Source organism: Panthera pardus, unplaced genomic scaffold (genome assembly GCF_024362965.1).
Source record: "Panthera pardus isolate Hobbes unplaced genomic scaffold, ASM2436296v1 HiC_scaffold_8, whole genome shotgun sequence".
NCBI lineage: Eukaryota > Metazoa > Chordata > Mammalia > Carnivora > Felidae > Panthera > Panthera pardus.
The window spans coordinates 155,887,303-155,906,155 of record NW_026527013.1 but is presented as its reverse complement, the minus strand read 5'-3'; the positions used below and the strand labels follow the sequence as shown (position 1 = coordinate 155,906,155).

Below are 18,853 nucleotides of genomic sequence, written 5' to 3'. Positions count from 1 at the left end.
ATCATGACCTGAGCTGAAGTCAGACACTTAACTGACTGAGCCACCCAGGCGCCCCCATATGTAGCCATTCTTACAGGTATGGTTCTGAAGGTCATCCTGTCTTTTGGGGAGACATTCCAATGTGTCCCCTGAGGTCCTGTACTATTTCCTCTATTAGGATTCTTTGGGCCCAATTATCTGATCTGCCTCAGAAACAAGAACTCCTTTGAGAGCAACTGAACCCCAATGCCTTCCCTTTTCCCCTTAAATCTGTCTTTCCTAGCCCTCCGGACTCCCTTTTCATTTCACACGAGAATACGAAGTCTCCTTAGATTTTAGCACTTCTCCCAAGAAAATCGCTTTCTTTCTCTAGTTGAGTAAATCTGGATTTTTAATTTTGTTTGCAGTAGTTTGAAAGTGGTTAAAAAGAATTTGATGCCAAATTTCTTGTGTTTGAATCTCCCTTCCATCATTTCTTAGCTGTATGACTTTTGGAAAATCACATTTCTTCCTCAATTTTCTTGTCTGTAAAATGGAATGTACTAATTGACTGTTTTCAGCTTCTAGAGGGATGCCCAACATATATTAAGAACCATATAAGAACTTTCTACTGTAAATAGTCTTCCTTTGTTCCTATCCTGGTGGCAAAGAGGAAAGACATGTAATGTTTCATCGAGGCTCTTAGCAAATTAAACTCCCTGTGACATTGTTCCGGCCACGAGAGTCCTTTTAAAAAAAAATTTTTTTTAAATGTTTATTTATTTTTGAGAGACACAGAGACAGAATGCGAGTGGGTTAGGGGCAGAGAGAGAGGGAGACACAGAATCCGAAGCAGGCTCTAGGCTCTGAGCTGTCAGCACAGAGCCCGAGGTGGGGCTCGAACTCAAGAACCGCGCGATCACGACCTCGACCGACTGAGCCACCCAGGTGCCCCACAAGAGTCCTTTTAATTGTCCTCTAAACTTTTGCTATAATTATGTTGATTGATTTGGGGTCTTTGTGTATACGTGATCTAACTTATTTCTCCCAGAGTGTCCTCCTAATTACTTTTTCTTTGAGAGAGAGGGTCTAACCAGTTATGCTTCCTATTGCATATGACAAAGTATTTCTGTCTGAGAGTTCACCGGTTACTGATAGTTCACTCTCTCTGACTTTCAAGAAGGTCCTTGGAAATATAAATTCTCCCATGACAAGCCACCTAATGAGGCTATTTCAATAGGTACCTTCTCACTGTCTAAAAGACTTAGTATTAGATTTGACCTTGTATTTTTAATCTCTCAACAGTAAATGGGGAGTTTGTCATCAACCAGGATCTCAGAAAATATCCAGACAAGAGTTCTTGCCATTTTATAGCTTTTTGTGTAATGGAGAGCCCGGAGCCTGGAACTGTGTCATCCAAAATACAGATTCTGCACTTGATTTGAGGAGTAGGGAAGAGAAGAGTTCTATTACTAAACCCAAATAAATCTGTTGGATGTTATTAATACATAAATTCAAATAATCTACATGGAAAACTAAAAGAGCATGACTTTTTACATGTGAAGGCAAATAGTCCTTTGTATTGTATTTTTTGGAAAAAGATTATTGTTGAATTTGTAACTACGTGTCAAAGAATTACCAGGGATGATGAACTGTCTCAGTAAAAGATAATGGCCACACTTAGGCATGACTCAGAGACACTAGAAATAGTTCATAAGATTTGATACACAAGCAGGAACTACAGAGACCACGGTCTATTCAACTCCTAATGAGATATATCTCTGATCACTAACATTGGACACATCGCAACATTTGGCCACTTAGTTTTAAATAGAGATAAATAGGGGTGCCTGGGTGGCTCAGTCGGTTGAGCGTCTGACTTCAGCTCAGGTCATGATCTCACGGTTTGTGGGTTCAAGCCCCGCATCGGGCTCTGTGCTGACAGCTCGGAGCCTGGAGCCTGCTTCTGATTCTGTATCTCCCTCTCTCTCTGCCCCTCTCCTGCTCATGCTCTCTGTGTCTCAAAAATAAATAAATGTAAAATTTTTTTTTTAAAAAGAGATAAATAATGGCAAAAAAAATTAAGCCTCTCTTTACCACCCCCCTGGGTTCTTTCTTTTTCTCCATTGTGTGGCCATTATTTGGGGGTCAGTAAGTCTATCTCCATCTTTTTCTTTTACATTTTTTTTTTTTTTGCATATGGGTTTTTATCCAAAGCCAACAGTCAGAATAAATGGCTATAGGTGTTGAAAGCTTTTATGTACTTTTCATGGATTAATTTATCTCTTAAAAAACACCACAAGGCACTTATCACAATTATTCCTGCTTTAAAGATGAAAACATTGAAACGATGAGACATGGAGTAATTGTGCACATGGTGACATACTTATTAAATATATAAATCATGTATGTGATGACTAAGTTACCAAGACTGACGACAGGCTTTGTGGTAGAGCGAACAGAAGGGGAAGGAAAGGGCTGATGGCAAAGAAGTCAGTGCAACACTCAAGAGTGATATTCTAATGCTATATTGTGTAAAGGAGCCGAGTTTTAGGGCAGATGAAGAAAATAGTCTGGGAGCAGCAGGGAAGGGCCAGAAGAATAAAGAACACATGAAATCAGACACGGAAACAGATTCTGTGTCAGTGTAAACACAATAGAAACGGAATTTACTTTTTCATGGTTTCCATCATAGAAGTCAGGACCCTGGAGGAGCAAAAAGTGGGATAGCGACAAGTGGAACTTGGCTGTATATGCAGAACTCATTCACGTAACCCTGAATTTCCTTGGGCAGTCAAAATATAGTCATCTTTGCACCAGTTGCCAAAGATGCTTTAATAAGGGGTGAGAAAGGATCAGTACATAAAATAAGACCATAGAAGAAAGTAATCATGACCATGCAGAACAGAATGGGAGTTTCTGGCATAAATCAGAAGAAAAATATAGGTTTGGGTGTTCAGGATGTATGATCAGGGAGGAAAGCAGGCAAAAAAGTGTGTACGGGTCAGCACACTTTTAGATATTCGGTGTGGACTCCATATTTATTGTTCCAGAGCAGGGCAGCTGAACAGGCCCCACCCAGCCTCCAGCTGGCACTGGCCTCTGCTGTCTATCCTCCGTCAGGCCTGGGCTCTCTTTTGGCAGGACAGAGACAAATAAATCCCAAGATTCCAGGAGTGGTAGCTTGAATCTCATGTATGAACCTGGCTGCTTTACCTATATTTGTGATGTTCTTTGAATGCAATGAAAAGGCCCCACATAAATGTTAAGTTGTATTAACACTAAGGAATGTCTACAATCACAGTAAAGAGGTTTCTGTCATCATCAGGAGAACTTGTGGTGGGTGGCAAAATTCTAGAAAAGAATGAAGAAGACTGAGTAGCTCTGAAGACACCCATTGGCAGGAGTGCCCACCATTCAGAAGGGGATGGCCAAGGCAGGAAGGCAGGGAAGTCTACCGGGCGGGTAATTAAAGTGTATCTTACATGTGTGGTGAGTTTTGAGCTCACAATTTGAGAGGAATCCCTGAAACCCATTTCCTATGTCATTTCCTACGTAAGATTTTCTACGTTGATACCTTATCACTTTCTGTCCTTGTCGTGCCTCAAACCCACTCATTTCTTTTGTGAAGGAGGAGCAGGAAAGACCTTTACTCAGGAGGGAGAAGGGGAAGCGAGGGTTTCTGCACAGTTTGGGGACGACTCTACAGCACTGTGTCTAAACTGCTGGCACACAGGTATGTGGCCGAGTCTCCGGGTTCTGTGCGTTGGATCTCCAGGGTGGAGGATGATTTCTCACGCATCTTGGCTGAGAAGCGGTCGCTGGGCATTCCCGAGTCATCTATAGAAACTTGATTGTTGAAGTAAACCAGCTGCTTCAGTCCTTGCCCTGAGGTCTGTCTGTACCAGTAAAGGGAAGCATGGCCTGAAATAGGCTCACATCTCAGAGTTACTGTTTGTCCCTTCGTTGTCACCTGGTGCCTGGGTGTCTGGGTGACTCCAGCATCTGTGGGCTCTGTGGAAGGGCACAGAATAAGAAAAATATTGGAGTCACAACAGAGAAACCCAGAATGAGGATGCTAAATTTTCTGGGGACTCACCGACCCCTAGGAGACAAAAGACCCCAAGGAGACAGATGGCCGGAATGCTCATGGCAGGGTGACAAACACATGTGGAACAGCCCAGACCAGGGCCCTTGTGAGCATGAGCGGAGCAGTGAGTTTGGGGACAATCTATCTCCACAAGATGTGTCTGTCAGTGACATCACTAAATAAGCCACCCCCCCTCCAAGTCAGAAGCTCGCTTGAAGTGAATCGGATATACCTGGACCCAATTACGATCGATGCGAGAGACAGATTCACACATCCAGAAGCTACTCACAGGTTTGTTTTGAAACTATCAATTCATAATGCCCTCTCTATACAATGTCTTCATTAGAGTCTGCCAACTATTCCCATTTGAACCTACACTCCACGTATTTAAAGATAACTGCATGGTCTCCCTGCAAGCTAGCTTCTCTGCAAACTCTCATATTCCCCTCACTGGTGGCTAAAGGCTCCTGGTCATATGACCAGGATATATATACACACACGCTCAAAACCATCCATCAGTTAGGAGCTGGGCTCTGAGCTCCCCAGGAAGAACAAGAATACTAACTGCATGGTTAGGGCTCCAGGGGCTGAATTGATGCTCCCAGAACTGATTGAATTTGAAAGCTCTTATTTGCAGTGAAAAACTGAGTTTATTCATCCTTGAGCTCTATTAAATTCTCAAAGCCCATAGGATAGAATCTCCCGTATTGCTGTCTGCCCACCATGAAATAAGTGAAGGATTTTCTTGTTCTTCAAGACTTGCAAATAAAATTCTCTAGAGTTTATTTAAATATTATTCTTGGGAGTGTATATGGAAATTTTCAGGTGTGCCCAACAGAATCACAAGGGTCCCAACAAGAGGAAGAAGGAGTCAGATCAGGGTGATGTAGTGTGAGAACAGACTCGACCGGTCATCGCTGGCTTAAAAGATGGAAAGTGGCTATGAGCCAAGGAATGGCAGTGGCTTAGAGGCTGAAACAGGCAAGGGAACAGAGTGTCTCTAGAGCCTCTAGAACCCTGCTGACTCCTTGATTTTAACCCAGTTAAATCCATTTTGGACTTCTGACTTTCAAAACTGTACGATAATGAATCTTTATTCTTTCAAGCCACAAAATGTGTGGTCGTTTGTTAGAGCAGCCTAGGAATGGAATACATTACAGTGTCCATGAGCCTTGGGCAGAAGAGGCAGTGGCTGGATACAAGATACGGGCAGGGGAGAGACTGACACACAATCACACAGAAAGAACTTGAAATCAGGCCGAGGGAAGTCCAGGCAAAGCCTTCTTATCTCTCATCCCCAGACATCATTTGCTTTCAAGGGACACATGGGAGTCTGGGGCAAATGGCAAAGTCAGCACTACATTGTGGCCTCTTCCTGGTGAGAATGAAAGACCCTGGGGAGAAATTCTGTTGTTCTGGCCCACCCCAGTCCCTGCTTGAAAAGTGGATCTGCTGGTGGCGTCCCTGTGACTGCCAGCTCCATGGGGCGCGGGTCCCTCTGATGTGGTACAAAGTAGCACCTGCAGGTCTCCCTGCTTTATCCTCTGCAGAACCACAGAGCAGGTGGGCTGGCCGGGGCTGGTTTGGGTCAGGCTCGCTAAGACTCCTCTGACACTCGGCTTTTCCCAGAGCCCAGAACATGCAAGCCTCACCACCCCCAGCTCTGTGAGCCGCCACATCGTCAGCAAACCACTGCAGGCATGCTTTCTGTTCAGAGCCCAATTCAGAGCAAAAGTCATCTCCACAAAATAGAGGAAGAAGTCTTGGTCTCTAGTTCCTTCATTCTTAGCCAGCATTCAGGGCATCTGCAGCTCCCTGAATCTAAACCCAGCCCCCTGGTTTAACTCTTAAGCCCCCTCCTTCCAGGGAGCTTGTTCAGCCCCTCCAGACTCTAGATGACAGCGAAGCCACAGTGCCTCCTAGTGGCCAATGGACGGAAACAGCACCGATGTGCTCTCTTGCCAGGACGTAAGGGGAGTTGTGCTTTGTGTCACTGAGTACAGGGAGTATGGGTGTTCTCATTTGCTTGCCTTAGAGGGTCAACAAATAATATAGTCTTATAACCACCTGAGAGTTAGACACTGGAGTCACACAGGTGGAGATGATAATGCCTTTTCTGATTTGGTAAATAATGGGACTCAGATGTGAAACCCAATGGGCTGGCTAGCAGTATACTGAATCAGAATTTAACCCATTTTCTCTCCCCTCCACACTGCAGGCTACCGTGTATGGAAAAGAAAGTTCTCCACTAATCTTAGTGCATGTTGAGAAACCACCAAGGAATTGATCTCTTCCCTAGGTACTAGGAGGAAGCCACAAAGATGAAGAGAGACTAAAGAAAGATGAGGAAATTAAACAAGATCATTCATTTCCCTTCCCATAGAGAAAGCTTGGTAAGGAATAGGAAGATTAGAATGGGAGAATTACTTTAGGGAAGCGTCCCAAAATGGGGAATGTGGAATAAAGTGTTGTCCCAGGAGACTGGTTTAAGTGGGGAAGACAGAGTCACTTATCAGTTATTCTCTCAATTCCAACCACTGCTCCTGGGAGTACTCATGAAAAAACAGCTCAAAAGTGTCACGACAGCACCTCAGTTAAATGAATTCCAAGTCCACTTTGTGCTGTCTGACCAAATCTAAATATTCACTCCCTATTTTGTTTTCCATCCTGCCACATGGTTCAAAGGCATGTCAGAGATTATGCGATAAAAGTAAAAAAGAACATAAAAATACTCCAATAATAAAATGACAAAAACCAAATGTCTCAACTTGATTGTAAATACTCTTTAAGTTCTTTTTTCTTAAAAAATTTTTTTTAATGTGTATTTATTTTTGAGACAGAGACAGAGCGTGAGCAGGGGAGGGGCAGAGAGATAGAGAGGGAGACACAGAATCTGAAACAGGCTCCAGGCTCTGAGCTGTCAGCACAGAGCCTGACGCAGGGCACGAACCCACGAACTATGAGATCATGACCCGAGCAGAAGTCGGATGCTTAACTGACTGAGCCACCCAGGTGCCCCAATACTCTTTAAGTTCTTAAAAAATTCTCTGATTGAAATTAAAGTTTAAGTGTTACATCTCTATGCCACGTAAGTCAAATACAAAGAAATTACAGACTGAGAATCTAACATGAATGAATTTTTATTTGAAATTCCTTGACCTCAATCCTGTAATTACAAGTAAGAGCGCTCAAATCAATCCTTCTGTTGTTATCTAAACAGATGAGACAAATAACAATATCAAAAACCTCAGTTAATTAATGTCCCCCCAATATAGTGAGAGACACAAGGCTGGAGCCTTGCAGAAAGTGAACAGCTGAAGAGGAGAACATAATAACTTCTTTGCCTCTGGGGTCACTTGCCTACCCTCACTCAGGACTCACGAAGCTGACTCACAGGCCAGGAGAAGTCAAAGTCCAGAATGTATCAAATGTGGAACATTAACAGAGTCAATGTAAAGATGAGCGAGAGAGGAATCTGTTCTCTAGGTGATCCAGGCCACCTCGGGCGTCGACTTCTGAATCAGCAGCCCCAGGTTGTTTATACCCACATGCAATGGGCAGAAGCAAAATGAAATTCTCTCTGGAGGAAGATCCATCCATCCTAGACAAGAATTTATTTCTACAAATCTAGTGTCTGGCACAGAGCCAAAGAGAATCAGGTTCATAAGGAAAAATACAAACATCATGGCTTGGGAAGCAGCAGAAAAAAATCAACAAAAACAGCCCGACAAAGACGTTAGATGTGAAAATTATCAGGCAGACTCTGGAGCAACTAGATTTCCCAGGTGTGAGGAGACAAAAGACATGTTATTAGGGTAATCGTAACCATAAAATATAGCAAACGAACAAAGAAAAGAAGAGACCAACAAAAAACCAGACTCTCAAATATAGAGAACAACCTGGCGGTCACCAGAGAGGAGGTGGGTGGGGCGGTGGGTGAAAGAGGTGGAGGGTAGTGAGAGTACACTTATTAAGATAAGCACTGAGTAGTGTGTAGAATTGTTGAATCACTGTTGTATGCCTGAAACAAATATAACACTATATGGTAACTATATATATATATGATTTACACACTTTTATATATAAATAAGTTGATATATTAAATATTTATAATATAAATATACATAAATATATAGACAATAAATTTATAAATACAAATATATAAAACAGCAGACTAGAAAAAGAACCAAATAAAAATTCTGGCAAGGATATGGTGGATAGCGGCATTCATCAATGACTGAGGTTTTCTCAGCCACGTAAATTGGATGAAGATACGGGCAGAGGAGGTGATACGGGCAGAGGAGGTGATATAGGCAGAGGAGGTGAAGGGATATGCAGCAGTTAAACAGACATAACTGATGAGTTGCCTCTTGGTTGGATAAAGAAGGAAGGGAAGCCAGCAGGGGCTGAGGGGCAGGGAATTTCAGGGAAATCTCAATTAACTGCTTTCCCGACAGTTCCAACCAATGGTTCAGAAAGCTATCCAGTACTATCTTAGAGAATCCAGCAGAATTTGTAGTAGAGGATATGAATCTCAACACAAAGGGCATTAATGAGAGAGTTCATCAGAGGGTGTAAGTGGGCAACTGTTTCAGAAATTCTCACTAAGGAATATTGAATGCACGGCGGAGCTATTTTAATGTACTAAGGCAGACAGCTGGCAATGCCCTCAAAGCCCCTGAGCTGACTGGCTCAAGCCTGGGCACAGTGCTGAACTGTGTTGGTCACTTTGAAAAGTTACAGCACTCTGGAGAAAGAATCCGTTTTAGAGCTAAGATTTGGGACCAGATGCCAGGATATCCGTTTGTGTGTGTTCGTTTCAAGTTGGGAAAGGGCTGAAAAGAACAGCTGAAATCATCATCATTACCATCATCATTAACAACATCAGGAAAACAGGAAAAAGATGCTTTCCAAGCACACGCTGCGTTGAGACTTCGATGCAGAAAACTTCCCACAGCAGAGGAGAAGCTGGAGAGCAATTCGAATCATTTAGACGGTTTTAAGAACCACAGAGGGAGAGCCTGCTACTCACTCCTCTCGAAGACCCGCCATCTGTATTATTAAAGTTTATTGTACGTGTTTGGTGATTACATATTTTATAGGGGAACAGTCATCACTGGCCCCTGGTGGCTGAGTGTGTGACTAGTCATTTTTAGTTTGGGATCCTTGAGTTGTCACCAAGAGGTGCTTCTGAACCCTGAGTCATAATTATTTTCGCACAACATTTTCAGTCCTTATGTCTCAAATAAGCCATGTCTTCCCTTTATATGAATCATAACTTATCTCTGCAAAGCTGCTTCTATCCCTTGCATAATGAGGAATAAGGCAAGGCCTCTGTTCAGAGCCTCCAGGAGCTGAATAGAGAGAAGAATCATAATGTTTTGTGCACAGAAGGGAAGGGCCTCTGTGATGCCATGGCCAAGGTGCTGGCACAGAAATACACAGCCGAGAAGCCCAGCTCGGAGGCCAGATCTCGAGAATAAAGTCTATTCCTTTGGGCCTCTCTGTAGAAAATCGATTCTCAGGCAACTGTGAATCATCTAACATGGCCTCATCCCCAAACTGAATCAGGAGCTCCAGGCCCTGTCCCAAGGTCTGTCAATACCAGTAAAGGGTTCTGTGGCCAGAAATAGGATCATACCACAAAGCGACAGCCTGTCTTTTTTTCTGTGATCTTACGTCTGGGAAACTTCTCCATCCAACCCTCGATGTGCGTCCTGACCACCGCTGGTTCAGGGCCGCTGGTCTGAGGTCCTTCATCCACGGCTCAGGGAGCCTAGTGTAACTACACCACCTGCACTAGAATCAGGCTAGTATTGGACGGTGCTCATGAGGTGACAGTGTTCATGAGGGACAGCATTTGTGAGGGACACTTCTCATGAGGGTAAATCCTTCCAGTTCCATCTGATTCTCTTGTCCCTCCCATATTAGGCAGATGCGTGCTGTTCAACCACAAGTTGGGGACACGCTTCTTTTCTTCGGTCTACAGTCAATGAACTTCCCACTTTGTGAGTTTTTCACTAACCTTCAGGATGCTTGGACTCCCTTGGCACAGAGAAGCCTATACATTTGCTGAAAGGCCTCTTGGCATTTACCACTGGCTAAATTTTGTGCTCATCTCAGAGACATAGAGCTGTTTGTCCTCAAACTATGAACTGTCTTGTCTTTCAGGACGTCTTTTCAATCATAGCCTGTCTCCTGTGGGGAAAGTGCGCTATAGGGCTGTAAGAGGTCTTCTCTTACACTTTTATTTTATGGTCACTATAGGATATAATAGAGATTAAAAATGAATATGGGGCGCCCAGGTGGCTCAGTCAGCTAAGCGTCTGACTCCTGGTTTCAGCTCAGGTCATGATCTCACGGTTCATGAGATCAAGCCCTACATCAGGCTCTGTGCTGACGGTGAGGCGCCTGCTTGGGGATTCTCTCTCTCCCTCTCTCCCCCTATCTCCCCCCCAAATAAATACATAAATCAATGAATATAATAAATACCTACCATCACACTAAAATAATGCCAATATTATGGGATCTTAAGATTTTTCCTCCCACTTTTCACCTGTGGGAAAGTTGAAAGAATAGTAAAACAAACAGAATAATAAATGGAACAACAATACCAGTTGTTGACATGTTGTAACATTCGTTTTATCTCTTTGTATATATTTTACCTTTAACTTCCGGAACATTTTATCCTTAATAATTCAATTGGCCTCTCCTATAAAAAGATGGCATCGTCCTACATAATCACAAATGCCATCATTACAATTAAAACAGTTAACATTCACATAATATCATTATCTAATATACACTTCACATTCAGCTTTCTCTAGCTGTCCCCAAAGTGTCCTATTTTATAGATTTTGACTTTTTTCCTGGGACAAAAATCAAAGATCAGTTATTTCACTTGATTGCCAGGTCTCTTTAGTCACTTTTAAAATAGGCATGTCTGTCCTCAACTTTTTTGTTTTTTATGACCTTGAGATTTTGAAGAGTCCAGGCCAGCTGACTGGTAAAATGATCCACAATCAGAATTCCTCCATTGTTAGATATTGTTAAATATCTATCTATTGTTAAATATCTTGGCAAGTACACACTATAGATGATCTGTAGATGATGCTCCCGGTACTTTTCCTGCCCTGGATCTGGAAGAATCAATTTCAGCTCTGTTCTTTCTATTGGGGAATAACATTTAGAGATCAAATATTTGGCAACAGTGTTGCTCATTGGTGCTGGAAGCACAACCACGAGGAAAATAAACAATTAGCCAGTTGGCTTTTGAGTTGTTTCCTAGACCCTTCCATGGATAGAATTAGGAACTATATCATCTTTTTTTTTTTTAATGTTTATTTTATTTTTGAGAGAGAGAGTGTGAGCAGGGGAAGAGGCAGAGAGAGAGAGAGAGAGAGAGAGAGAGAGAGAGAGGATCCAAAACAGGTTCTGCACTGACAGCAGCAAGGCCCACAGGGGGTCGAACTCACAAACTGAGAGATCATGACTTGAACTGAAGTTGGTGCTTAACTGACTGAGCCGCCCAGGCGCTTCAGGAACTATATCATCTTTAAAATCATAAGTTCATACCGGGGGCACCTGGGTGGCTCAGGTCACGATCTCACAGTTTGTGAGTTCAAACCCCTCATTGGGCTCTCTATTCTAAGTGCAGAGTCTGCTTTGAATCCTCTGTCCCCACCTCTCTCTGCCCTTCCCCTGCTCGTGCTGTCTCTCTCAAAAATAAACATAAAAAATAAAATCGTAAGTTCATGGGGCGCCTGGGTGGCGCAGTCGGTTAAGCGTCGGACTTCAGCCAGGTCACGATCTCGCGGTCCGTGAGTTCAAGCCCCGCGTCAGGCTCTGGGCTGATGGCTCGGAGCCTGGAGCCTGTTTCCGATTCTGTGTCTCCCTCTCTCTCTGCCCCTCCCCTGTTCATGCTCTGTCTCTCTCTGTCCCAAAAATAAATTAAAAAAAAAAAATCGTAAGTTCATACCAATACCTCCAATTCAAATCAGAACAGATTTCTTCCTCATCTTTCCCTGTTTTTTTGTTTTTTTTTTCATTACAGCTCCCTTCTCTTAGTAGGAATCCTGGTTTCCCACAATATCAGTAAATTTACTCTTCTGTGTCTTCCACAGTATACTACAAATATTTCAGAAGTACCACGTGCACTAAAAACATTGGGAACAAATCTCCCAAGTGAACTTCATCGTCAATCTCATTTAGCCTCATCACAGTAAAAGTGCTAACATATAAAGACAAAAAGAAACTCTGAAATGAAAGACAACCAGACAAAAAAGACATCACTTCCAAAGATTTACAAATGGCCAATAAGTACATGAAAAGATGCCTTAGTCATCAGGGAAATGCAAATCAAAACCACAGTGAGATTCTGCTTCTCACCTACTAGGATGGCTGTGGAAGGAGAGGAGGAGGACGAGGATGGGGAGAAAGAGAAAAACAAGTGTTGGTGAGTATGTAGAGAAATTGGAACACTTGTACGTTGCTGATGAGAATGTAAATGGTGCAGTTACTGAGAAAAACAGCTTGTCAGTTACTCAAAAAGTTAAACATAAAATGACCATATAACCCAGAAATTCTACCTCTAGGTGTATGCCCCAAAGAATCAAAAACAGGAATTCCAACAGATACTCGTAGGCCAATGTTCATTGCAGAATCACTCACAATAGCCAAAAGGTGGAAACACTCCAAATATCCATCAGCTGATGAGTGGATATACAAATGTGGTCTATCCATACACCGGAATATTATTTGGCCGTAAAAAGAAATGAAGTTCTGATACAACATGGACAAACCTTGAAAGCGTTATGCCAGGGGCGCCTGGGTGGCGCAGTCGGTTAAGCGTCCGACTTCAGCCAGGTCACGATCTCACGGTCCGTGAGTTCGAGCCCCGCGTCAGGCTCTGGGCTGATGGCTCAGAGCCTGGAGCCTGTTTCCGATTCTGTGTCTCCCTCTCTCTCTGTCCCTCCCCCGTTCATGCTCTGTCTCTCTCTGTCCCAAAAATAAATAAACGTTGAAAAAAAAAAAAAAATTTAAAAAAAAAAAAAAAAAAAAAAAAAAGAAAGCGTTATGCTGAATGAAAAAAGCCAAACACGAAAGGAAGGATATTGTATGTTTCCACATTATATGAACTATCTAGAACAAGCAAATTCATACAGACAGAAACTAGATTAGAGGTTACTAGGGCTTGGTAGGAGGGAGAAGTGAATGGGTAGCTATTGCTTAATGAGTACAGAGTTTCTGTTTGAGGTGATAAAAAGTTTTGGAAAAATATAGTGGTAGTGGTTGCACAATATTGTGAACGCATCTAGTGTAGTGTAAGAGGGTTTCCACTAATCTATATTTTTACTTGAATTTAAGACTGTTAGTCTTTTAAAAATTTTCCAGTCTGATAAGTTTGAAGTCATAACTTATTTCAGTTTGCGATACTTTGATTCTAGGCAAGGTTGAGAATCTATCCACATGTTTAGTGGTAATTCATGTTTACTCTTCTGTGAATTACCTAGATTTTTTTCAAAGTTTATTTTGAGAGAGAGAGAGAGAGAGAGCATGCACATTCATGCACAGGAATGGGGGAGGGGCAGAGAGCGAGGGAGAGAGAGGATCCCAAGCAGGCTCCATGCTGTCAACACAGAGCCTGACATGGGGCTCAGTCTCACAAACCATGAGATCACGACCTGAGCTGAAATCAAGAGTTGGACACTCAACCAACTGAGCCACCTGGGCGCCCCCGCGAATTACCTAGATTAAGTATTGCCATTTTTATTGGGTTTTCTTTTTTATTAAGTAATAAGAATTCTTTATTCCTTCTGGATACTATTAGACAAAGTCAACTATGCTACAGAAAACGAAAGAGATCCTAACATTTCAGTTGTTTAACTCTATGAAGTTCTATTTCCCATGACTATAAAGCCCAGTGTGCCATGAGCAGCTTTCTTCAGTGATTGTCCACCAAATTATGATCGAGTGAGCCAAACTGCTTCTAATATTATCATTAGACAATCGATAACTTGTACCTTTCAAGTTCACCATGGCATGGGAAAGAGACACGAAGAACTGCGCAGAAAGCAGTTAACACAGCCTGAGACGGTCATGCTCAGAAAGCCTTATAAGATGGGCCTTTGGCTGGCATCCGGGAACTTAGTAGGTAGACAGTTATCTGTACTGATACCAACTTTTCCCAGCTGAGAAGGATGCCTAGACTGTTAATGGAAACACACAGTTTATGCTGAACACCATAAACTTCTGGGAAACCACATTTTTAGTATGTGGTGGGCAGTAGGTGCCTATGTAAACAGCCCCCAATAAAAACTTGGGCGGGAGAACCTGGGTAGCTCAGTTGGTTAGGCATCCAACTCTTGATTTCAGCTCAGGTCATGATCCCAAGGTCCTGGGATTGAGCCCCTCCTCAGGTTCTGCGATAGGGGTGGAGCCTTCCTGAGATTCTCTCTCTCTCTCTTTCTCTCTCTCTCTGTCCCTCCCCTGCTCATGAGCATGTGTGTGCACTCTCAAAAAAATGTTTTTTAAGATTAAAAAAGACAGTAAGCAAGCAAACAAACAAACAAACTTGGGTATCAAGTCCCTAAGGGGCTCCTGTGGCAGAAACATTACTGCCTTTTTGTTGGGGGAAAGTGTGGGCTCTGTGTGACGTCTCCAAGGAGGAAGAGAGCATAAGAAAATTTGCCTGTGGATTCCTTCAAACTCTGCCTGTGTCTTTTCCCCTTGTGATCTGCCACTGACTATTTACTGTGTCACCAATAACTCTTAGCCTTGACTACAACTACATACAGCTCTTGTGAATCCTCTTAGTGAATCTCCAAACATGGGTGTATACTTGGAGACTCCCAACACAGAGCCGCAGGATATTTTACAAGGCAAGCCCTGGAATTGACTTAAGGCATTTTTATACACATCTCCTTGTTCAGAACATGGTTGTAGGTCCCCAGCCCCTCAAGTGCAAGTGAGGCCGGGAATCCCAGTGGTGAGGCTGGGAATCACTGGGGAGCGGGAATGGTGTCTGTCATATGGATTCCTCATCATTTGTTTGTACTTCTCCGGTCTTTTCCCAGGCTGTGCCTTACCTTTTCATTTTTATGGTGTTTTTTGATGGAAAAGAGTTTAATTTAATGCAACTGAAATTATAGTTTTCTTTGTGGCTTGTGTTCTTTTGTGTCTCCACTTAAAAAAAAAAAGATCTTTCCTCAAATAAATGCCTAAAAATGTCTTTCTTAATCTCTTCTAGTAAAATTTAAGTCTTACTTTTCGTAGTTAAAAGTAGACCTGAAATATATTTTCATATGAGGGATGAAGTCGAGATCCAGGAATAAGAGGGAGGGACATATGTTTCGTGAAGAAATAGCCTGTAAAAAACAGATCCCTACGGTGGAGAAGAACGTGGCATGTATGAGGAAACAACTGAATGTACATGAGTGTGGACTGGGCAGAGAGAAAGCCGGGGGAAAATCGTCCAAGCTGATGGTGGAGAGGCAGGGGCAGGACAGACATTATAGGACCTTGTAGTGCTATCTATCGCCTCACAGAAGAAAGGCAGCCAGGAGCAGAGACCATATGAGTGAAGGTCTATGACTGTAAGCTGAAGGGTAGTAGAGGGTGGGGAAAAGAGTGAGGAAGTCCCTGAAACCCGTAGCGGGAGAGAGGAATGTGGGGGCTCTGAGATTGTCGAGAGACTCTTCATGTACCTCAACTCAAGGTGTATTTTTCTTTCTGCCAGCAGAAAGAGAGACCAGCAGGAGAGAGAAAGAACAAACCAAGGATGTTAGGGTGACTTCCAGTCGGGGTGAGACTGGCCGAGGGATGGACGGCAACACTGGATGCTGGGGTCTGGGCCAGGCCTTGCGAGCTCAGGGTAACTCAGTGCTTCTAACCACCCTTTATGTGCAGAGAGGAGGCAGCTGTGTGTCACTGTGGAGTAACTATTGGCACAGAAGTACACAGATGTTTGGGAGGAAGTGGCCGATTCCAGTACGAGGGGGAAATTCTCCATATTTTTTCTAGAGGCAGTGTACCCATCGGGGACATCTCCTCTGTTAATGCTGTCAAAACCGTTTGAATAGTAGATCAGCTTCAGCCCGTGCCCCGGGTCTTGTCGATACCAGTACATATAATCATAGTTCTCAGTCTGGTCACATTTTAGAGTCACCCTCTTTCCTGTCCCTGTGACCTTGTATCTCGGGTTCTGGGTGATTTCAGCATCCATGGGTCCTGTAAAGGAGAGTGATACAGACTGAAGTCATCTCTGGAGGAAGGCTTGTGTTGGGTGTCGGGGACTCCAGGGAATGGAGCCGTCCCGTACTCACCTGCCCACAGGAGACAAAGAACAGCCCCAAAGAAGAGCCTGGTGGCCATTTCTGGTGGAGGGCAAGATCTCCTGTCTCCCAGTTTTGTTTTGGGGAAATAGAACTGGGGTTCTCGGTCACTCCGTGACGTCACTGTCCTTGACAAATGCTCAAGTTGCAGAGCTACCCTGCCCCACCCCTTCCCCACAGGAGCAAATCATTAACATATACGAAGTTGAATGTCTCAGAAAGGGAAGGATTTGTAAGTGTGCTTTTTGAAGAAGTCTTACAGGTGTATATGCTTTTCCTCTGCCTTTTAGTAAGGAAACTCGTTCTTCTATGAATAATGATATAATTCCTTACTTGTATATTGTAGCAATTTTTCATACAATTTCTGTAGACTAAGAAATAGTATTATAATGCTCTTGGTACTTTTGTGACTTTTCTGCTCAAAATTTGCCTCCAAACACCTTTCACTAGTCTTTCTCTTTGCCTTAACTCTGGATAATTGGGTGTCAGCCTATGGTGTTTGTTTGTTTGTTTTATTTGGTTGTTTTTGTTTTGTTTTTTGGTTTTGTTTTGTTTAAAATAACCCTGCCCGGAAAGTTTCCAAAGTATCAAGGTCAGGGTCGTTGGAATTTGAAGAATTATTTTATGTTGTCTCACAGATCACTGATCGATGGGAGCCCTGCCATCTGTATCTAGGTCTTTGCGCTGTCATGAGTAGGATTCCTCCTTTGTTTCAGAGGAGGCCACGGGGCACTGGACCACTTCAGTTCCATGGCTGTGCTTTCTTTGAAAAAAAGAGGGAGCTCATTAGCCGCATGGATGAGATACTCATCGAGCAGTACACACTCTTGCTTGATGTTTTGTCTCCATTCAGGAGGTCTTGCACCCACCACATGGGTGAATATTGATCCTAAATTTGCTGTAGTGTAAAACTTATAGGTAGTCAACACCAGTACGTAGTGTTATTTCGTATGTCGGTTGTTTCTCGGTGTGAAGCTTCCCTATTTCTGTGACTGCATGTCTTACATACTCTTGGTGGGTAATTCCTACAGTCACACAGTAACGAGAAAGGACATGGAATAAGAAATCAGACACGGGTGGAGGCTGTGTAGTACCACACAGAAAGGCTTGTGGCTGGGGCCTGGCAAACCCAGGAAGGACTTTCCCCTCTATGCCCAGGACTCAGTCCCATTAGCCTAAGAACCACACAGCAAAGAAACCTACTTCCCATGGCTAGGTCAGTGCAAAAAGGGGGAGTTTTTCCATTAGGACTCACATTCTTGGGCGTAGGGTACATGGAATCCCATAGATCTAAGGATTGTTCTTACGATAAAGTATGGTCCACCCAGAATATCGGTATTCTCAATGATACCTAATTTCTTTAGGGAGTTAAGCATTTACCATGAATATTTCTTCTCAAATTTATTTTTAAATTAGTTAAATATTGAGTCACGAATTCATCACAAAATTTGCTAAAAATATAGACCTCATCTCGAAGCTTTGTCTGTGTTTTTGTTTTGTTTTGCACTTGTGTTTCCCAAACACTGGAACACTTCATACACATGGTGAACAGTCAAGGGTGGGCTGTCTGTGAAGTTAATGAATAACTTCAGGCCCTTCTCATTTGCCCAGGACCTTTCTAAGACTTAAAATAAAAATTTCTATCCTCTTTTGCAAAGAGCACCCTGAAATGTATAAGGTTTAGGCTCTATAAAACCTGGATCTGCTTTGCACTGGCATTCAATAAGTATTTGTTGAATTCATGAAGAAAGTCCAGGCAGACTCTCCTCCTATAAACATAACCCTAGTCTATTCAGTTTCTGATAGCTTTGGAGCTTCAAGGGAGCAGAGACCCATATGAGTCTGTTGGGAGTTCAAAATAAACCGAAATGAACTGGGAAAAGATTCATTCCTATATGTTACTATAAGACTTTGAACGGATGGATGGCAATATGAATGAAAGAAAAATGGCCGTCTCTTCCAAAGGGAAAGGTCTAGTGATGGTCACTTCATTCCATCACTGTCAGAGAGCAGGAGGATGAAACAGGAGAAAGGTACAATATTGAGGATGTGTTGGGGCAAGAGGAGACGGATTGCACTGGGACCTTCTGAGAAGCCCATGAAATGCCTCCCTAAATTTTCCCCCTGAATGCGGACACTGGAGCTTTCATGTCTGGGCTCGTGTTGCTTCAGGAGTATCGGCACCCCTGCGGCTCTGGCTGCCCTTCTGTACGGGCTAAGCGGGCTCCTGTGATGTCAGACGGCCTTGGGGCAGAAAGCAGAGGGATCCCGGGATGCGTATGAGGGGTGCCGTCAGTACAAGGTGAACAGAGGCAGACTTGCATGAACGTACTGTGCACAGCAGTGGAGGCTGAAATCAGAGGCGGGGCAGAAGGCACTACAGGCTCCACCATACCGGACTCTCTTGAATGAAACTGTCCCTTTCTTTTTTAACGTTTATTCATTTTTGAGAGACAGAGACAGAGCACAAGTG

The 18,853-nt window shown here is 43.2% G+C and overlaps 1 gene segment (V, D, J or C); it reads right to left on the bottom strand.

Annotated features, from left to right (window-relative positions):
* Nucleotides 1-15,716: 15,716 nt before the first annotated feature.
* LOC109269146 (T cell receptor beta variable 10-2-like) lies at nt 15,717-16,498 on the bottom strand. The segment is given in 2 exon segments: nt 15,717-16,276; nt 16,372-16,498. Coding segments are annotated over 2 exon segments (495 nt in total).
* Nucleotides 16,499-18,853: the final 2,355 nt, after the last annotated feature.